Source organism: Bos indicus x Bos taurus, chromosome 16, assembly GCF_003369695.1.
Source record: "Bos indicus x Bos taurus breed Angus x Brahman F1 hybrid chromosome 16, Bos_hybrid_MaternalHap_v2.0, whole genome shotgun sequence".
Classification (NCBI taxonomy): domain Eukaryota; kingdom Metazoa; phylum Chordata; class Mammalia; order Artiodactyla; family Bovidae; genus Bos; species Bos indicus x Bos taurus.
Genome location: NC_040091.1, coordinates 71,530,901 through 71,547,234, shown reverse-complemented (window position 1 = coordinate 71,547,234; position 16,334 = coordinate 71,530,901). Strand labels below are relative to the sequence as shown.

General features: G+C 43.8%; 1 protein-coding gene across 2 annotated transcripts in view; it reads right to left on the bottom strand.

Annotated features, from left to right (window-relative positions):
• The window catches only part of KCNH1 (potassium voltage-gated channel subfamily H member 1), a 434,009-nt gene that overhangs the window by 358,078 nt on the left and 59,597 nt on the right, over positions 1–16,334 (bottom strand). For both annotated transcript variants that reach the window (XM_027565678.1, XM_027565679.1), the window contains exon 5: positions 9,323–9,441. In XM_027565678.1, coding sequence (XP_027421479.1) covers positions 9,323–9,441 — 119 coding nt within the window. The remainder of the gene's footprint in view (positions 1–9,322; positions 9,442–16,334) is intronic.

Sequence of the window (16,334 nt, the reverse complement as noted above, 5' to 3'; positions counted from 1 at the left end):
AGAAAGAAATGGAAATTCTTAGATGTGAAATGACTGGCACCAGATCACACAAGAAGTGGTCAAGTGGGCTGTAATGTTTAATGCTGTTTCAGCCCACGAAGCCTGTCACCCACAGGAAAGCCAGCAGCACATACGGCATTTACCTGATCTCCTTATAGTGAGAGGGTGTCAGGAGCTGTGGGCTGTGATGTGACTGAAGGACTGTGCCTGCGCTCTAGCCATCACGAATAGCCCAGATTTTATCCTGACCTGGGTCCCTCATAGGGAAGAGTGAGGAGATGTGACAGGAAGAGATGGTTCCCCTCCATATATTCCCCTAAACCACTTCATGAAGACAGAAGCTGGCAGCAAGGAGTGGTCCCAGCCAGACCAGACTCCAGCAGGTCACTCCTGCATGAAGACCATAGGCTGAATCCTGCTGAGCAAGATGGCTGCTCATACACCGACCATGACTTCCCTTTCTATACAGGCAGAGAGAGTTAGAGCAGCAAGGTGGTAGTAGACTCAGATCCTGCTCCAAGAAAGGGTTCTCTGCGCAGCTGTGGAGTGTGCCTCCTAAGGGGCAGAAACTTGAGCTTCCCAAGGAGGCACCCACCAATAACTGAGCAAGAAGGTGGTGGAGGGGCCTGGCCCTTCCTGCTCCGTGTGGGGCTCCTCCAGCTGCTGTCTCTGCTGCAGAGCTCCCTGTTGGGCTGGCAGGGCCTCTAGCAGATCTGCAATGTGTCTGCTGCTTGCCCTGCCCAATGCTGCTTCCTCCTCCCTTTCTTTCATAGATGTTACTCAGCATCTGCCTCCCGGAGAACTCAACCTGTGAAAAGGGTCTTCAGCCTGATCTACATACATTATATCTACTAATCCCAAACTCCTGCTTTATCCCTCCCCCTCCTTCCCCTTTGGGAACTGTAACTTCTGCTTCTAGAAGGAGAAGGATAAAAGTAACTGTTGTAAAACACACCAACGCAACAGACATGAGTTTGAACAAACTGGGAGAGAGTAAAGGACAGGGAAGCCTTGTGTGCCGCAGTTCATGAGGTCGCAAAGAGTCAGACATGACCTAGTGACGGAACGAGAACAAATCATGGGATTATGAATGATTCCTCTCCCCCCAATATCTTGTGTGCATGCTAAGTTGCTTCAGTCATGTCCAACTCTTTGCGACCCTATGGATTGTAGCCCACCAGGGATTCTCCAGGCAAAAATACTGGAGTAGGTTGCCATGCCCTCCTCCAGGGGATCTTCCCGAATCAGGGAACAAATGCCCCTCTCCTTACATCTCCTTCATCGGCAGGCATTACCACTAGCGCCCCTAGGAAACACCCGAGCCCTGCCCCGATATCTCACACCACACTAAAGGCCTACTTACCTGAGTTCCTTTTACCCAGAACATTATGTCTGGATTTTAACAAAAAGTGGCAAGACATACTGAAAGCCAGAAAACACAGTCTAAAGAGACAGAGACAGGCCTAGATATGGCAGGGATATTGGAATTATCAGACCATACATTTTTATAAATATGATTCATATGCTAAGGGTTCTAATGGATAAAATAGACAGCATGCAAGAACAGACAGGAAATGTAAGCAGAGATGGAAATTCTTAGAAAGAACCAAAAAGAAATGCTGCTGCTGCTAAGTTGCTTCAGTCGTGTCCGACTCTGTGCGACCCCATAGACGGCAGCCCACCAGGCTCCCCGGTCCCTGGGATTCTCCAGGAAAGAACACTGGAGTGGGTTTCCATTTCATTCTCCAATAAAAAGAAATGATAGAGATCAAAAATACTGTAACTGAAATAAAAAATGCCTTTGATGGGCTCCGTAGTGGACAGGACATGGCAGAGGAAAGCATTTCTGAGCTTGGGAACATGTTAATAGACACCTTCAAAACTGAAAAGCAAAGAGAAAAAGACCAAAAATTTAAGTAAAACAGGATGTCTAAGGACTGTGTGACAACTACAAAAGGTGTAACAAATATGAAATGGGAATACAGAAGGAAAAGAAGGGAAAAAATGGAAGAAATATTTGAAGCACTAAGGACAGATAATTTCCCCCAAATTCATGTCAGACACCGAACCACAGAGAGTGGAAACTCAGTAAACACAAAGCAAGATAATGAAAAGAAATGAAAACAAAAAACAAAAAACCCACTTAGGCATAGCATCGGAGAAGGCAATGGCACCCCACTCCAGCACTCTTGCCTGGGAAATCCCATGGATGGAGGAGCCTGGTAGGCTACAGTCCATGGGGTCGCTAAGAGTCAGACACGACTGAGTGACTTCACTTTCACTTTCACTTTTCACTTTCATGTATTGGAGAAGGAAATGGCAACCCACTCCAGTGTTCTTGCCTGGAGAATCCCAGGGACAGAGGAGCCTGGTGCGCTGCCATCTATGGGGTCGCACAGAGTCGGACACGACTGATGCAACTTAGCAGCAGCGGCAGCAGCAGCAGGCATAGCATATTCAAACTGCAGAAAATCAAACAAAAATTCCTCAAAGAATATGGGGGAGGGGTGAGGGGGGGTGGTGTGTAGCTGGTGGGGGTGAGGGGAAATCATAACCTATTACGAGGAAAGATAAGAATTACACCATAATTCCACTCAGAGACCACACAAGCAAGAAGAGAGTAGACTGAAATATTTAAAGTGTTGAAAAAGCAAATACCAAACTAGAACTCTATAGCTTGGAATATTATCTTTCAAAAGTGAAAGGATAAATAGACTTCCTCAGATAAAAATTGAGGGAATTTGTTGCCAGCAGAAATGCTTTGCAAGAAGCGTATAAAGAAGATATTCAGAGAGAAAGAAAGTAGTATCAGTCATAAAGTTGGATCTACTTAATTAAAAAGAATACTGCACACTGCAGAAGGAATAAGGGAAGGTAAAAGAAAACTCTTCTTATTCTTAATTGATCTGACAGGTAACAGCTTGTTCAAAGTAACAGCACCAATGTGTGATACTGTGTGTGTGTGTGTGTGTGTGTGTATAAGTGCTTATGTACACTTATGGATAAGTGAATCACAAGAATAATACAAGGGACACAACAGAACAATTAGAGGAGCACTGCTCATGAAGCAGTGTGTTACTGCAGGGTATGCATGCTCAGTCGCTTCAGTCATGTCCAGCTCTCTGCGACCCCACACACTGTAGCCTGCCAGACTCCTCTGTGCAAGGGATTTCCCAGGCAAGAATACTGAAGTGGGTTACCATTTCTCCCTCCAAAGGATTTTCCCAACCCACAGTTTACAGCGGGCCCTCTAAATCCATGATTTTCATGCCTGTGGACTCAACCAAGTGCAGATCAAAATACTCAGAAAAGAATTCCAGAAAGTGCCAAAAAGCAAACTTGAATTTGTTGCTCCACCAGCAACTATCTTCACAACAGTTACATTATATTTACAACTATTTACAGAGCATTTACATTGTATTAGGTATTATAAGTAATCTCGAGATGATTTAAAGTATATAAGAGGATATGCTTAGGTTACATACAAACACATGTCATTTTATATAAAAGACTTGAGCATCCATGGATTTTGGTATTGGTGAGGGGTCCTGGAAAAAAATCCCTTGTGGATATCTAGGGATGACTGTATTTGAAAGTGGACTTGGATTACCTGTAAATGTCTACTACAAACTCTAGGGCAACCACAAAAAAAAAAAAGTAAAAAAGGAAGTATAATTGATATCCTAAGGAAAGAGGAAAAAATAGAATCATATAACATGCTCAGTTAAAACCATAAAAGGCAAAAAAAGTGGAAGACAAAATAGGAACACAGAACCAAGGACAACAAATAAAAACCAGCAACAAATTCTGTAGATATTAATCCAACTTTAAGCCAATTTTAAAGTGATTATCTGACAATAAACATTTTAAATGTCAATGATTTAAATAGGCCAATTAACACAGGGATTATCAAAGTGGATCAAGAAATAAGACCCAATTATATGCTGTCAATAAGAAACCCACTTTATTTTTTTTTTTAACTTTACAATATTGTATTAGCTTTGCCAAATATCCAAATGAATCCGCCACAGGTATACCTGTGTTCCCCATCCTGAACCCTCCTCCCTCTTCCCTCCCCATACCCTCCCTCTGGGTCGTCCCAGTGCACCAGCCCCAAGCATCCAGTATCGTGCATCGAACCTGGACTGGTGACTCGAGAAACCCACTTTAAATACAAAGACACAAGTAGATTAAAAAAAAAGGGTAAAGAAAGATTTACCATACTAATGCTAAGCAAAAGAAAGTGGGAGTTGCAATATTCATTTCCGACAGACCAGAAACTTTACGGCAAGAAAAGTTATCAGGGATAAAGAATGGCATTACAACACATGTGTCTTTTTCAACGATGATTTTCTCAGGGTATATATGCAGTAGTGAGGTTGCTGGGTCATATGGTAGTATTATTCCTAGTTTTTTAAGGAACCTCCATACTGTTCTCCATAGTGGCTGTATCAATTTACATTCCCACCAACAGTGCAGAGGATTCTGTCTTCTCCACATCCTCTCCAGCATTTATCATATGTAGATTTTTTAATGTTGGCCGTTCTCATTGGTGTCATTATAATTTTGATTTGCATTCTCTAATAATGAGCAATGTTGAACATCTTTTCATGTATTTATTGGCCATCTGTATGTCTTATTTGGAGAAATATCTATTTAGGTCTTCTGCCCATTTTTTGATTGTGCTATCATGTGTAAAATAGATAGCTAGTGGGAAGCTGCTGTATAACACGGGGAGCCCAGCCTGACGCTCTGTGATGACCTAGAGGAGTGGGATGGGGGAGGGGAGGAAGGCTCAACAGGGAGGGGATATATATATATATATAATTATGGCTGATTCATGTTGTTGTATGGCAGAAACCAATACAACATTGTAAAGCAATTATCCTCCAATTAAAAAATAAATTTAAAAAAAAGAATGGCATTAGATAATGATAAAGGAGTTGGTTTTTCAAGAAGACATAACAATCCTTAATACATAGGCACCAAGCAACAGAGCATCAAAATATTAAATACCTGAGGCAAAAACTGAAAGAACTGAATACCTGAGGCAAAAACTGATAGAATTGAATACACGAGGCAAAAACTAAAAGAATTGTAAGGAAAAATAGATGAATCCATTATGATAGTTAGAGACTTTAACAGCCCCTAACAGAAACATGCAGATCCAGCAGGCAAAAATCAGTAAATGCATTGTTGAACTCAACACCGTCATCAATCAAGTGGCTAAAAAGGACATCTATAGGCTATTTCCTCTAATAGTAGCTGAATATACATTCTTCTCAAGCCCACACGCAACATTTGCCAAGATAGACCACACACTGGGCCATAAAACACAACAAATTTAAAAGAATAGAAATCAAACAATGTCTGCCCTCAGATCACAATGGAATTAAGCCAGGAATCAGTAACAGAAAGACAGTTGGAAAATCACCAAATACTTGGCGATTAAACAACACTTCTAAATAATACATGGGATCAAAGAAAAAAATCTCAATAGAAAGTTTTAAATATTTTGAACAAACTGAAAATGAAAACACAACCTATCAAAATTTGTGGGATGCAGTGAAAGCAGTGTTTAAAAGGAAATTTATAGGATTAATATATTAATAAAGAAGAAAGATCAAAAATCAATAAACTGAGCTTCCATCTTAGGAAGCTAGAAAAAGAAGAGTAAATTCAATCCAAACTAAACAGAAGGAAAAAAAAAAAATTAGAACAGAAACCAGTGAACTTTAAAACAGGAAACCATTAGAGAAAATCCAGAAAACCAAAAGTTGGTTCTTTGAAAAGATCAATAAAATCCATAAGCCTCTAGCCAGGCTAATTAAAATTTACTAGCCCCTGGGAGAGGACCCAGATGTTTGCCTCATATTGCCAGTCAATCAGCACTTACTCATGCCAGACAGGTAGACAAAAACACCAACATCATTTCCTTTCTTTTATCCATTTGATCAATTAAGAAAAAAAAAAAAAAAAACACTTATGAGCATCTACTATGTGCCAAACACTGTTTTAAATGCTTGGGACATATCAGTGAACAGTAAGTACAATAAATAAGTAAACTGTATAGCTGCCCTAGTAGCTCACAGGGTAAAGAATCTGCCTGAAATGCAGGAGATCTGAGTTCAATCCCTGAGTTGGGAAGACCCTTAGAGAAGGGAATGGCAACGCATTCCAGTACTCTTCCCTGGGAAATCCCATGAACAGAGGAGCCAGCCAGGTTACAGTCCATGGGTTCACAAAGAGTTGGTTGGACACGACTAAGTGACTAACAATTTCAATTTCAGAGTATATCGGGAGATGTTAAGTGGAGAATAACAGAGCAGGTTAAGGAGAGGATTAAGAGTTATGAGTATTTCTTATTTTGTTATGAATGTTTGCGTGTGTGTGTGTGTGTGTATATATAGGCAATTTACTTTATTTTATTTATTACTTTTATTTTCTTCCCTCTTATTCCTTTATCATCTAACACAAGACATACTGATAGGAATTAAGTTTATATCACACTGTTTAAGTTACAGGATGTCAAGGATCTCATCCAAGGACTTTGCATCCTCCTCTGGGGGAGGGTTGGTATGTTTTGATTATATGCTAGAGAATGGATACAGGTATATGTATGGCTGAGCCCCTTTGCTGTCCACCTGAAACTATTAATATCACAACATTGTGAATCAGCTATATTCCAATACAAAATTAAAAGTTTAATTTAAAAAGATAAGAGGATCATATTAGGTGGAAGTGTGACTTTGTTATTGTCTTTCAGTCAGTTCAGTCGCTCAGTTGTGTCTGATTCTTTGTGACCCCATGGATTGCAACACGCTAGGCTTCCCTGCCCATCACCAATTCCCAGAGTTTACTCAAACTCATGTCCATCGAGTCGGTGATGCCATCCAACCATCTCATCCTCTGTCATCCCCTTCTCCTCCTGCCTTCAATCCTTCCCAGCATCAGGGTCTTTTCCAATGAGTCAGTTCTTCCCATCAAGTGGCCAAAGTATTGGTGTTTCAGCTTCAGCATCAGTCCTTCCAATGAATATTCAGGACTGATTTCCTTTAGGATTGACTGGCTGGATCTCCTTGCAGTCCAAGGGACTCTCAAGAGTCTTCTCCATTACCACAGTTCAAAAGCATCAATTCTTCGGTGCTCAACTTTTCTCTTTATTTGGAGATTAAACATGGTTTAAGGAAATGTGTACAGGTGCCAAATTGACAAGGAATAAAGCATAGTGGTTAGTTCATGTGTCAGCTTGGCTAGGCCATGGTACCCAGTTGTTTAATCAAACACTAAGTGCTTCTGTGAAGGTACTTTGTAGATGTGATTGACACCTACAATCAGCTGACTTTTAGGAAAGGAGATTACACTCTATAATCTAGGTGGTCCTCATCTAATCAGTTGAAAGGCCTTAAGAGCAGAACTGAGGTTTCCCTGAGAAAGAAGAAATTCCATCCATGGACCTCAGCATCAGCTCCTCGCCAGAGTTTTCAGCTGGCCAACCTGCCCTGTGAATTCTGTACCTGTCCAGCCAGCCCTCACCGCCACATAAACCAACTCCTTGCAATCAATCTCTTCAGATATAAATATCCTACTAGTTCTTGTAACTCTTACCGACACAGATAGCCACAAAAAGAAAATGACATTTGAGCAAAGACTTGCCATCGGTGAAGGAGCTGCACACAGATAGCTACAGGCAGAGCAAGCCTGTGCTGTAAGAGGAACAGCTGGAACGTGGCTGGATGGGAGTGAGCCAGGTGGAGAGCAGCGTGAGAGGAGGGAACTTTATTAACCAAGAGCAGCATCAGGGACAGACAGAGTGCAGGCTGTGAGCTGAATGGTCTCCTTTTTTTTTATCATAAGATGAGCCTATGTCATGATAAAAATGACGCTACCATCATCCAGGGTCTCACCTGCTCTAACATGACACAAGTGAATGTCCCCCATTCCCACTATGGGCAGAAGCTTTTGGCTGCTATACATATACGGACATCTTCTGTAGTCAACTCGTTAGACATTCGGTGCACATGTGCAGAGCACCCACTGTCAGCTGCACCACGCTGGGAGCGTCTCCCTCAGGGGTATGGGAGCCAAGAGGCAAGTCAGGAAGCACCCTGCCTTCTGCGCACAGATTAAGAACTGACGGGCCACCACCAGGCAGAGAGACAGCCAAGACGGGTCATCTTTGGGTATGATGGAAATGTGCTGTGTGGAAGGTGTAATCTCTTAATTGGTCTTACTAATTAACTAGACCTTACTTGGTCTAGTTGGGAAAAATACCAGGCACCACCAAAGGGAGATGAGAGTGGTTTGCATGCAAAACCACCAAAGACAGACAGTAATCATGGGGGTGCACTGAGCCTGATCAAATATCTTGTCCAGGCTTCCCAGACTCTCACTTGTCCCAGCAAAAGGAAGAACACCACCACCATGAGTTTTCCTTACTACAAAGGTTATGGAAACAACAGTAATATTAAGTATATTTATCATCCAGGAAAACTTTCATAATCCAGCTTCCCTGGTGGCTCAGATGGTAAAAGAATCTGCCTACAACGCAGGAGACTTGGGTTTGATCCCTTGATCAGGAAGATTCCCTTAAGAAGTAAATGGCTACCCACTCCAGTATCCTTGCCCGGAGAATTCCATGGACAGAGGAGCCTGGTGGGCTACAGTCCATGGGGTCACAAAGAATCAGACATGACTGAGCGACTAATGCTTTCACTTTTTTTTTTTCCACATGTTGATAATTATATAAAATGAAGAAAAGGCAATATAAGCCACCTTAAATGCACATATTGATTCTTAGATACATCTCAACTCCATTAAAGTAAAAAAATACATTGCTTAGGCTTGAGGAAATAGAATATTTCTTAAATACAAAGAAGAGTTAAGGCAAGCCCACAAAAATTATAACAATGTTACATGGTTAGTGGGATTCTAAGTGATTTTTATTTTCTTTCTTTTTGTTTCCTGTATCTTCTTTTCCTATAACAGTATTCATTGCCCAAACAGCAAAGGTTTATAAGTAAAGCCCCCTTCATATATATGGCACTACTATCTCCTTCCTGAGAGTCAACTGACATCTTTTATCTCAAGCAATTTCAAATGGAATTTGCAGTTCCCTTTTACATACGGGAAAGTACAAAGCTCACAAGAGTTAATTCACTTACCCAGAGTCACACACTGTGGTGTGCAGCTCAGCCAAGACAAGAGTCCAGAGTCCTGCAGGTCCCGTCCAAGCCAGCACCCTCCCTGTGGACCATTTTCTCAGCCCAGGGACCCTCTGAAGTGAGGGGAGGGTTAAGCTGAGCTAAGCCCTTGCCCTTACCTCGGCCAGACGGGAGTGCTTGTGGACGTTCTCGCCTTTCTGCACGCTGGGAGCCAGCTGCTGCAGGACACCCCGGCTGCTCGTCAGTGCTCTGGTCAGCCGAGCGAACTTCCCCCAGCCTGGAGCATGCGGAAGACAGGAGAGACAGGTTCACTTGGGTCCTGGAGGCACTTGGACATTTACACCACGAGTTACGCTATCAGATGCAGATTTCCACCCTCTTGTGCACCCATGAGTCACTCGGCCATCCTCGCCATCAAAACTTGCTGCTCAGAGAAGCCCCTGGACATGCTGAAATCTGGGCAGCGGTGGGCTTTTCCTTTGTACTTTCACTTGATCCTAATCATAGCTCTGTGGTGTAGGGAAGGCAGGCTTTAATAGTAGCATTGTTTTACAAATAGGGAAACCGAGGCACAGAGTGTCTAGGCAGTTAAAGGGTCTAAAACCCAGATCACTCTACTCTGGCCCAAGGCTTTTCTGCCAGATAATACCAGGCAATCGAGATGTTTCTCTGAATCTACGGCTCAGGCTGTCCGCAAGCCCCATGGCGTCTGATCCTAGCAGAGACCAAGCTGGTTCTAGGTTTTAAATAACTAGACAAGCTAGACAAATGGTCATTCCATGTACTACATTCTCCAAAGCCAGGGGAATAAGAAATGAATTTAACCCCTGGAGAGGTGGGGAGATAATAGTGGTTGATTTTAGTCTGCTCTGGGATGAGGGAAGGATAGTTGATGGCATGTAGGTCCCCTTAAAACTAGAAATTCAATGAGCCTAGCACTGAACTTGGAGTAAAGAAATACGGATATAAGTCCCAAATCTGCTTGCTTGTGACCACCAACAAATTGCTTAAGTCACCTGGGCCTCAGTTATCTCATCTATAAAGTGGAACTTAAAACACTCTCGACCTGCACGCTCTAAGTGCAGGGTGCATTTTCCTGGTAAAGCAAACTAAGTTCAGCACTCCGAGTAGTAGTGGACTAAACAAACAGTCTTGAGGCCTCCTTGGCCCTTTGGAATAGCTCCTCCAGGGGAAGTAAAACATTGGTCTTTTTCTAATCCTCCCACTCCATACTCCAAAATCTAAAATGAACAAGTGATCTTTACTAAGAATTTAAGATGCATGAGGGATGTTTTAAAGGTCCCCAGAGACAACTGTCCATTCCAACATCCAACAAGCCTTCTGCATCAAGCTTATGACCACGGCAATTGTCTCATGAGACCCCTGAAAGCCTGCAGGGGTTCTCCAAACCAGGCGTGGGCTAGGAAGCGCCAAAGACCTGGATGGGGGTGTACATTAAATAAACAGAGCATGAAACTATTTCTACATGACAGTGAAAAGCAAGACTAGGCAATATTATATTTTATCCTTTAGAGGTTATAAGTAGTCTGCCTAATAGCAGAAATCTCATTTACCACATTTTACCCTGGAGCACCTTTCCAAGACAGACTGAGAATTCAGAGGACAATGGAGTCAACCAGAATGATGGCTCTTTTTTTTTTTTCTGCACAACCTTTAAGGATCATAATCTGTACAAATTTTTGTCAATATAGCAAGAATAGCAAATCAGGTCTTTTTATCTCTTCCAGAAGTGTTGGGCTATAAAAAAGGTAGTGGCATTTTCATCCATCCCAATGCCATTAAGAAATGGGACTTGCTGGGGTCAGTGTGAAAAGAGGCTCACGGTGGTCGGGCTGCGGGGAGTCCTGCTGGTGTTGACAGGAGGGGACAGCCCAGACTCTCCAGGGGTCTTTGACATCTTCCCCCAAATCAGCCATTTATGAAAGTGCTCATTGGAATTCACTTGTGTGAACCATGGGCTAGAATATTTTAAAGTCTCTTTCGGAGTCAGGCTCACCTTCAGCTCAAAACAAAGTGGGAAATGAATTCTGCAAAGCTCTTCAAGAGAAAAAGAAAGTATATTTTCCAGGTGGGGGGAAAATAGTTGTGCATGTAAACATCAGCAAGGGCTCTGCACACCCCCCACTCAGTCCTACCCATCCACCACCACCACCACCTCCACCATGATCTGCACTCTGGGACCAACGATAAGAGGGACTTGGCAAGGCAGATATCCCAGACCCTGCCTGGCAGGGCTTGGGATCCTGGTCCATCCGATAGCATGGCACAAAACATTAAAAGAAAGATTCCCGGACTTTTGGGCATTTCCCCAGGCCCAAGCTAGTCCCTCACTCTAGCCCTGATTCTCTGCTCTCGACTGACTGTGAAGGGCACAGGAAGGCGAGTGGGTGTTGGATGGGGAAACGGACAGGCAGCATGAAACCCTCCATCGCATCTCTACCGGGATGGGCAGACTCTGCCTCTTCTGAAGGGAGGCAATAAGTCCTTTCCCAAGTTCCACCCCCAAGTTGTTCTTTCTGGGCCCCAAAAACTTTATAATAGGAATCATGCCGAGCCAGATGGAAGAACATCATTCATTCACATATTAATTCCAAACATAACGACTATGTACCATCAAAGTGCCAAGTACCAGGGATGCTAAGATGAGTAAGGTACAGATTCTGGCCTCAAAGGGCTTGTATTCTAGTACAGAAAGCTGATAAGTAAATTAAAAACCATGATATAGTAAGCTAAATTCTGCAACACATGAGTACAGGATGCTATGGCCAAAACTGTCCAGAGAAGGCATAACAAATCCAGGCTGGGCTATCAGGGAGGCTTCCCACAGGAAGCGATACTAGAGCAAACTTTGCAAAGATGAGTAGGAGCCAGCTGAACTCAGGAAAGAAAAGACAGACAATCCAACACAGAAGGAACAGCACCCACGAAGGCAGAAAAATCACAAAGCAGAGTAACATGTCAGTGACAAGGAAGAGCTTCTAAATAGCTAGATGAATGGTGCATGGCATGCAGAGGGGAGGAGAATGCAGGCAGTGGCCTGAAGTGATGCTAAAGAGGTCGTCAAGGGTCAGACCAAGAAGAACTTAAGTGCGAGAACCTAGATGGCAAGTAAAGGAGTTTAAATATGGTGGGGCCATTTTAGGAGAGAATGGCAGTGTGGGAGTGGTTAACAGATAGAAGACCAATCAGAATCCCAGACGCCATGAGGACCTGGATCAGTGCTGTGGCCTGAGCCAGGAGACAAGGGGAGATTTGAGAACAGCTGCAGAGGCAGAAGCAAGGACTGCAGAAGGAGAGAGGAGGCGATCCAAGTGGGCCCTGGGTCCCCGGTTAGGGTGACTGGGGTGATAGCCATACAATGAGATTGCAAACATGGGAGAAGGTGAGTTAGACTGAGACAGACAAGTACATGACATCACTTGTCACTTATGTGATGTCATATCTAAAAAAAAAGATACAAAGGAACTTATTTACAAAACAGAAACAGACTCACAGGCATAGAAAACAAATTTATGGTTGCCAAAGGGGACAGCGGAGAGGAGTTAGGAGTATGGGATCAACAGACACACATTGCCATACACAAAACAGATAAACAACAAGGATTTACTGTACAGCACAGGGAAATATATTCACTTGTAATAACCTATAAAGGAAAAGTATCTGAAAAAGAGTATGTATGCATATACATTCATATATTAATATACCTGAATCACTTTGCTGTACACCTGAAACTTACATACTACTGTAATTATACGTCAATAAAAATTTTAAGAAAACACAGAAGAGAAGAAAATGGGTTTGGTAGAAGATAAATGTACAATTTGAACCAACAATGTCCCTTACAGCAGAGCGTCAGGAAAAACACTGCTGGAAAATGTCAATTTCCTATTGTCCGAGGGGCCAGCTGGGAGAGAATAACTCAATGAGAATTGAGCTTAAGGTGATCTTGTTAAGGGAAGTCACTTCCACAAGGAAAATAAGGCAGCTGGGAGACCCTCTGCCTTCAAGGAAGCCTTTCCCTGACACCACCTACCCCCAGCCGAATCACCGGCTCCCGCCCATGTACCTATTTGCCTTAGGCAGATTCCCATTAGATTATTGGTTAGGCTTCATTGTTCTTATTTGCTTACCTGTCTGCCCATCTCCCAAATAGACTATAAGGAGCAGGGTCTCTGTCTTACATTTCCTTAGGGTCAGCGTCGATCATAAAGCTAAACATCCCCAAAGACACCCAGTAAATGTGTATGCTGAATAAACGTGGATGACGAACAAATTGTTTTCTCCCATTGTCCTATTTCTATTTGGGTTTCCAATAGACATAAAGTACCAAAGGAAAAGTAGCCTGTTTTACAAACTCTGTTCAGTTTTAGGAGGTATTTCTGCACCCACCCTTCCAATTATATCCCATTTGGGAGTTCAACAGGGAACTGAGCTCAGATGAAGAAATCCCCAGCTCAGGGTTCTTCTAGCTCTGTCTTAAAGGTCACCACATGGCAGGTAGGGCTGGGTGTGTCAGGGGGTGATCAAAGCATCACACGATCAGGCAAGATGAGAAGGGTGAACAGGAGGCGGGGGGAAGCATGAATGGAGAAGGACAGGAGAAGGGGAACGCAGTTTACAATCTAACAAGCAGCTAGAAAGTACTCACCGAGTCCTTTCTCCATTCTCAGTAAGGACAACCCTCTCTCCCTTACTTGAGCACACACTGGCTACTGGCTTCAGCTGGGGTGAGTCCCCCACTAGGCTGCTTTAGCCCATACATCCCTGTATCCTCCCTAGGCCAGAAGAGATGGTTCTAAGAGGAGGTGAAATTCCAGCTCCTCCCAGGGCAAGTCCAGAGATACTAGAAAACACAGACCTAGAGGCCCCTCCCTGGGAAAGCACGTGGGGGCGCTTGGAACAGCAGCTGCAGAGGCTCCTGAAAGCACCCTGGGGGACGGAGGCCAGGACGCAGGCGCATCCTGATCTGAAGAGCCACGGGGTCCTTGAGAGGAGCTGGCGCCACAACCCAACATCCAGCAGGGAACAAAGGACACAGCAGACCACCAGACAGTGCGGACACTGCCGAGGGGTCCTCAAGTCTTCCTGCCCCCAGATCGTTCTCCTATCGATGTACCAACACCCAAAACTCTAGGATGGCTTCTTCAAGCAGAAGTCACTACATCATCACCTTCCCGTCATCCGAAGTGCAGAGAGAGAAAATGTGACTATTGAAGGGGGAGGGGGTCCTGCGCTTTGTATCTATTACCCTCTCTCTTCCCTGAGAACACCTCATATGTACCCCACGTGAAGACTCGTGGAGAAGGGTCAGCAGTCAGGGCAGCTTGCCAGCACCTTCAGCCCTGAATATTCTATATCTTTGGGCTTTAAAAATCTCCTTCAGAGTTTTACATTCATTTTCTTGTCCACTCTTGGCTCAATTTTAACCCTGAATTTAGAAGTAAATGTGTAGATCTTTGAAAATGAATTCGCTCCTTTAATGTGAGATTATTCCGTGAGGTAAGAGAGCAAACAAGAGGGGTGACTCATTGTGGGGTGAACAATGTGGAAAAAACCTCTGAGCCCTACACTCTAATTCTTCTCTACCCACTTGCCTGGTTTACAAGGGCGGATTCAACAGAGAAAAACACCCTGCAGCCCACTCCCAATTATCCACAGTAACAGAAAAGCAAGAGATGGGGAACAAATGAAACCCCAGCGCGTCCCTGAGTCTCATTTCAACCAAGAATTCCCACCTACTCTCTCCTTCAGCCTTTAAACACACACACATGCACACACACTAGAGCTGTTACCAAACAGCAAACCTAGCTTGGCTCTCATCCCCTTGCTCCATGCCATTTGTGGGCACTTTTTTTATCAGAGAACAAGGGAAACAGCCAAAAGGTGAACAGGAAAGAAGAGATGAGGCAATCAGGGGTCTAGATAATTCATGAAAAGGGTCATGAGAACTGATACACTAAATAAAGGAGGGGGCTTAGAGCGGAACCAGGGCCCATCACGTGATTGGAGCTTAGGCGCAAAGGGGAGTTACTTTGTGTCAGATGCTAAAACAGTCTATCACCAATGATCCTATGTGTTCTCCCCTTTGTGGGCTGTTCATGGGAAAATGTCAGGCACCAACTGGCTTCTCGAATTACTGTAGGATACACCCATCCCACTCCTAAGCCCCAAAATTAGGCACAAAGCCATCAGAAAAAAACGAAGTCATTTTAAAGACAATTTAAGCATAGCTGACTTTAATGGGAAAACATCTCATATTGCTATGCTAAGGAGCAAATACCTGGGGATTTTCTGGGGGTTTCAATTATCCGTCCTTCCATTACAGCTCAAAAGTGAATTCTATGGGCTTCCGTGGTGGCTGAGTGGTAAAGAATCTGCCTGCCAATGCGGGGTACATGGGCTTGAGCCCTAGTCCAGGAAGATCCCACGTGCCATGAAGCAGCCAAGACCACGTGCTGCAACTATTGAGCCTACGATGTGGAGCCCGGAAAACACAACGATGGAGCCCACCTGCTACCACCACCGAGGCCCACACGCAGCAGAGCCCGTGCTCCGCAGCGAGAGAAGCCATCACAACGAGCTCACACCACAACTAGAGAGACGTTCCGCTCAGCGCAGTTAGAGAAACGCCCGTGCAGCAACAAAGACTCAGCGTGGCCAAAAATAAATACATCTTTTTTTTTTAAAGATGCATTCTACGCAAGCCTGGGTCACCAACACTCAGACTTTTTATGCTAATTGAGGTGTTGCACTGAAAGCGCAGCTGGACCAGCTGGAATCTCGCAACGTGAGAACACTTCCAAGGACAAATGTCAAGTCAGGAGAATCACCCAGTCCCATGGCAGTGTATTTTCCATCTACAAGATGTTTTCCCACCGTTATATTGGACCCTTGCAGCCAGAACTGCAGTTTATAGACTTACAACGAACAAGGCCTGGAGAATTATCATGTTCTTCCATCATCAACAGACTAGTATAAAATCTGACCTCGTCCTGAACAGACCACCAAATCCATGTGGGTCAGGGGCATGGTGACATGACGAGCGGGAAAGTCTAAACATATCTGCCATAGCATTTGCAGTGGACAGGCTTATAAAGTCCTGTCTTGGAGGAAACATTAAACATGATCCACTATCTGCATTCTTATATT